This window comes from Aphanomyces invadans (genome assembly GCF_000520115.1).
Source record: "Aphanomyces invadans strain NJM9701 unplaced genomic scaffold supercont1.24, whole genome shotgun sequence".
NCBI lineage: Eukaryota > Oomycota > Saprolegniomycetes > Saprolegniales > Verrucalvaceae > Aphanomyces > Aphanomyces invadans.
The window spans coordinates 348,041-352,468 of NW_008580169.1; the positions used below are offsets into that span (position 1 = coordinate 348,041).

General features: G+C 44.5%; 1 protein-coding gene across 1 annotated transcript; it reads right to left on the minus strand.

Annotated features, from left to right (window-relative positions):
• Positions 1 to 3,867: 3,867 nt before the first annotated feature.
• Positions 3,868 to 4,236, minus strand: H310_10045 (hypothetical protein; the record flags this gene model as incomplete). Its single annotated transcript, XM_008876283.1, has 1 exon — positions 3,868 to 4,236. One exon carries the CDS (start codon positions 4,234 to 4,236, stop codon positions 3,868 to 3,870), a length of 369 nt encoding a protein of 122 aa, XP_008874505.1.
• Positions 4,237 to 4,428: the final 192 nt, after the last annotated feature.

Consider the following 4,428-nt stretch of genomic DNA (forward strand, 5'->3'; position numbering starts at 1 on the left):
TTATCCGGATTTTTTGATTTGTCAAAGACATTTCAAAATGGAAATTTTATCTGAAAAGCACAATATATGAAGTTGTGTATTGCGGTCATAACAACATGACTTCCTCTCTCGAACATGTATCGTTGCCAATTCGATGGAGGTGTTCGACACAAGCTGCTTGTACGTACATAGATAAGTCGGTAGTGGCCGTAAGGAGGGCATAACGGTCGCCGTCATTCTTGCGAACGACTGTGGGTGGCGCCGCCGAGTGCCACCCACTTTGTGGGCTTAATTGCCGTCAAGACGAGTTATGCAAGAGTGTGACAATACTTGTCTCCATGGGCCATGGGGGAATGTCCACAAGTTGCGGCGTCATCGACAAGTACAATAGCAGCCCCACGCCACACCAGCCCACCGCCCTCCACGCCTACCGTACCATGGTGTACTTCATCTATTGTCTCTCAACATTTCACTAAATATTCTTGAACTTACTTTGACTTCACATTCCCAAACTGCAGTGAAAAGAGACGTTATATCGTCAGATATCAATGCGAGGTACGCCTCAGGTTCAAATTTGGAAAAGAATTGATATCATAAAAGGAATGATAGTCTACAAACCTTAGTTGGTATTTCCTCTGTTCTAAAATAAGTGCGCGAATGAGACGATTGAGGTATGCCTCCTGAAACAAAATACAAAAGCTTCCAGTTTGAATACTCAACACTGGTGTAAAGATACACATGACCAATCAAGGGACGCCTAATCCATGTCTCAGGGCCAATTAAATGAGGTCTCTTAGTAATACTGACACTGCCATTCGATTTAGGAGGGGGAGGGAAGTCGAAACTTGAAATATTTCTTGATCGCCAGGTCCTCGACAAGACCCTTTGTCAGCCTGGTCATGTAGGTGGCGTTGCAGTGAAACACGACTTCGCGCATGTCGTCAGTGACGTTACTTCCTGTGATTGTCATTCAATAATTTTCGTCGTGTATAATTTTGTTCTATATGAGTATTCGTATGCTATGTTTTGAACGCGGGTACTGGGAACGACAGAATGCATCGCCCACCTTGACGTCGAGCTGATGATGATTCCACAAATGTAATTCGAGCATGTACTTCGAAGTTCAATCAAAATTATAGCCAATGAGAGCTGACCATAGAAATTTCAATTGTTTCATGAGGTAATAGAATTATGAAACCTCGTAGATTCAAATATTGAGCTGCCACTAAAAAGACAAGTGTAACGTAGAGGTCATTATAAGATAAAGGAGGTTTCAAACTTTTCTTTGATTGATACAATGGTCACGGTGTAAGCGTAAGCGTTCGACGCGATAGCGCAGTGGAAAGACACGTTGTGTGTCTTGAGCAAACATTTTTTTTTGGTAAAAACTTCATATTTATCTTGGTTCAAGAATGTACATTTGCAAAAAGTACATCGAATTACAACAAATTATTGTGGGATGGCCTTTGCAAAGCTTTGGCGAATGACATCTTCAGTGACTAAGTTCCAGGCAGCAATCGCACATTTCACTATGGCCATTCGATTATTTGGCCAAATGAGAGTAGGGATCCTTATCGTCTCCAACCGCTTGTTCCTCATAAAGCCACAGGTTTCGAAGGTTCCTCTTGAATGGAGCCATCACGCTGACGTCAAGGGGCTGGCAGACGGACACTGAGTTCGAGGGCAGAGGGCACGGGTGCGTACCCAATTCTTCATACATGATCTTATATGACTCATCGGACACATGAGCGTCGAAATTGTCCACAAGAAGGACAGACGGGCCCTCGATGCGCTCGCACAAGACGTCGCGAAGGTACTGTGCCCAGACTCGACTGTCCATCCAGGCATTGTCCTGAACAGTGTAGAAGTGACCAGCTGGGAAGGATGGGAATTCATTCTTCTCAATGCAACCGCAGGGCTTGCCATTCATAATGATCATGAGAGGAAACTTGCCGCCGTTAGCTGTGACCGTGAGGACAGCTGTCATTCGCATGGAGTGCTTTTCGCCGCAGGATATCTTCGAACTGCCACCCTTGACTGTCCAAATGTACGTCTGAGGAAGGTCATAGTACATCCCGGTTTCGCCAACGTTGTGCACACAGTTCTTGTCATAGGAGGCGTTTTCGCGGTGAAAGTTGGCAGGGAATTGCTGGTGAGTCTCGTTGAGGACGCCTTGCTTGAGCTTGATTTTTGTTTGGCGTTAGCGTGAGAATCCATGGCGCTGGCAAAAGTGCTGGAGCAGCCGGAGCAGCGAGCTGTATGCGGTCGTGCTTTTTTGTTGCGAGGTAGGCCAGGAGCCAATCTCTCTGGTTCAACTTGATCCATGTGATCATGTGAGTAGTTGTTAGTGCCAGTTTATTGTCAAGAATTTAGTTTAAAATGTCAATGAGACCTGGCGGGTCTGGGAACTCTTCAAAACTACCTCCCAGCTCTACCTTGTTTCGTTTATTGTCTCGTTCGAAGGCCAGGAGCACAAGACGCTGTTGGTAGGAGACCTAACGCCTCGAGCTTCAATGAAATTGGATACGATGAGCGTCTCATTTTTCTATGTGGATGCTCTCACCATTTTGATTCTTCGCGCGAGCGCGAAAATATATATTTGCCAATCACAATGTCGTATTTTGGAGATTGATAATTATTGGACAAAATTACCTGTAACACGTCATAATCTTCGGTGGTTGTTGCATTCTGTCGTTCTCAGTAATGGCGTCGTCGTTTGAGATTTCCTGCTATTTCGGTGTGTCCACCGAGAGCTCAGGTTGCGCTTGTTCTATAGATCCAATCACATTGTATTTCGAAGCGAGGCAGGTTATACCGTGCTTGAAATTTTGCTCCTGAATACAATTACATTACAAATCATGTGCACCCTCATATAACTCGCAATTTCGGAACATTGGAAGTAGGAGTTGGCCACAATACAAATCATGTACACCCTCATATAACTCGATATATCGGAGCATTGGAAGTAGGAGTTGGCCACAAGGGTCACCGTGTTTTAAACTCAAGGTTTGTATTGACTTTTAACCGGTAGATCATACTATTATCCGGGAATTTGTTATTCGGTCAAAGTTATAACACGGTCAAAGGACAACGATCAAGTCGTTCGAACTCCGCCCGAGCGCAACCAAAAGAAGATGGTGTCTACAATAGTCAAACCTAACCAAAAGTGCAAATTTCATCGACAGCACCGCAATTGAAGTCGACGAAGAAGATATTGTCGTTTTTCATGACTGGTGGAAAATACATGATATTGGTCTCACATAACCATTCAATGGACTACAGGCTTGTGTACCTGAAAGCCTCGAATTCCGTTGGCGTCCATCATAGAAATGACAGCAAACAATTCAATTTTCTTAACATCATAAGAATCGTACCATTGCAATTGACAATTTCATACCTGGCATACAAGGTACCGTTCCATGGGTGCAGGCAGTCTGGACTGAACAACCCGCGCCCTGCCGTAGTCCCTTTCCATCCTCGGCCTATCTACGGTAGTCTCCGTAGAGAGGCACCACCCTAGCCAGATGGAGGCTAAAAACACCTGCCATTTCCCCAAGTGCCACACCTTGGGACCCAGACTTTTTTGGCTCCTTAAATTGAAATTGACAGTGTGGACATTCCAAAATGTTTCCTCGAACATGTCAAAATTCGTAACAATTTTGAAAATATACCCAAAGAACAATTACCCTGTTGGAATGTAATAGATGAAGTCATCATGTTACTCCGATCCACTTAAAGTGTCCACTATCAAAATTGGAAAACTCCAGTTAAGCTGTCACTTCTACTGTCATTGGCTAAAATAATGCATGGCATGAATATTATTGGTAGAAATTCCATCAACGAGACCATGGCTAGTCACACACGGCACCATTCGCGGGTATGCGTGACTCAGTTGGAGCAGCACTCGTACGACGCTTTTTTCTTCTTCATGTGCTTCATCTTGAAGGTGTTGTCACCATACCAATCAACAATGCTGGCAAGGACACCTTGAAGGCTTGAGAACACGCTTTCAATCGTCGTGGAAGGTAAGTTCTCGAAAGCGGTCTTCACGTTCTTAATCAAATCTTCAAGAGTTGAAGCAGGCATATTGAACAGTCTCGATTGCAAGGGGCTAAAGTTACCCAGATCAAGAACGCTCAAGTCCGGGCTGCTTGGGTGCTGACTTCCAAACATGTTTTTGCACACTTCCGATAAACAGGCGTTCAAACCTTCTTCATCATGCTTGATGCGATGAGGTGATGCGTTATTGTGCTGCATTATGATAGTTGCCTTGTCGTTGGGGACCTTGGAGGGAATCTCAGGTAAGACATCATTAATCAAGAGGTCCTTGTAAGTTTTCTTGGTGAGAGATTCTGGTTGCTTTCAAGAGTACACGCAGGTCGACGATCGCTTGAACGCTTCGCAAGTACCTGATCTATGATGGGCGATATTCCTATCTTACCATCGATG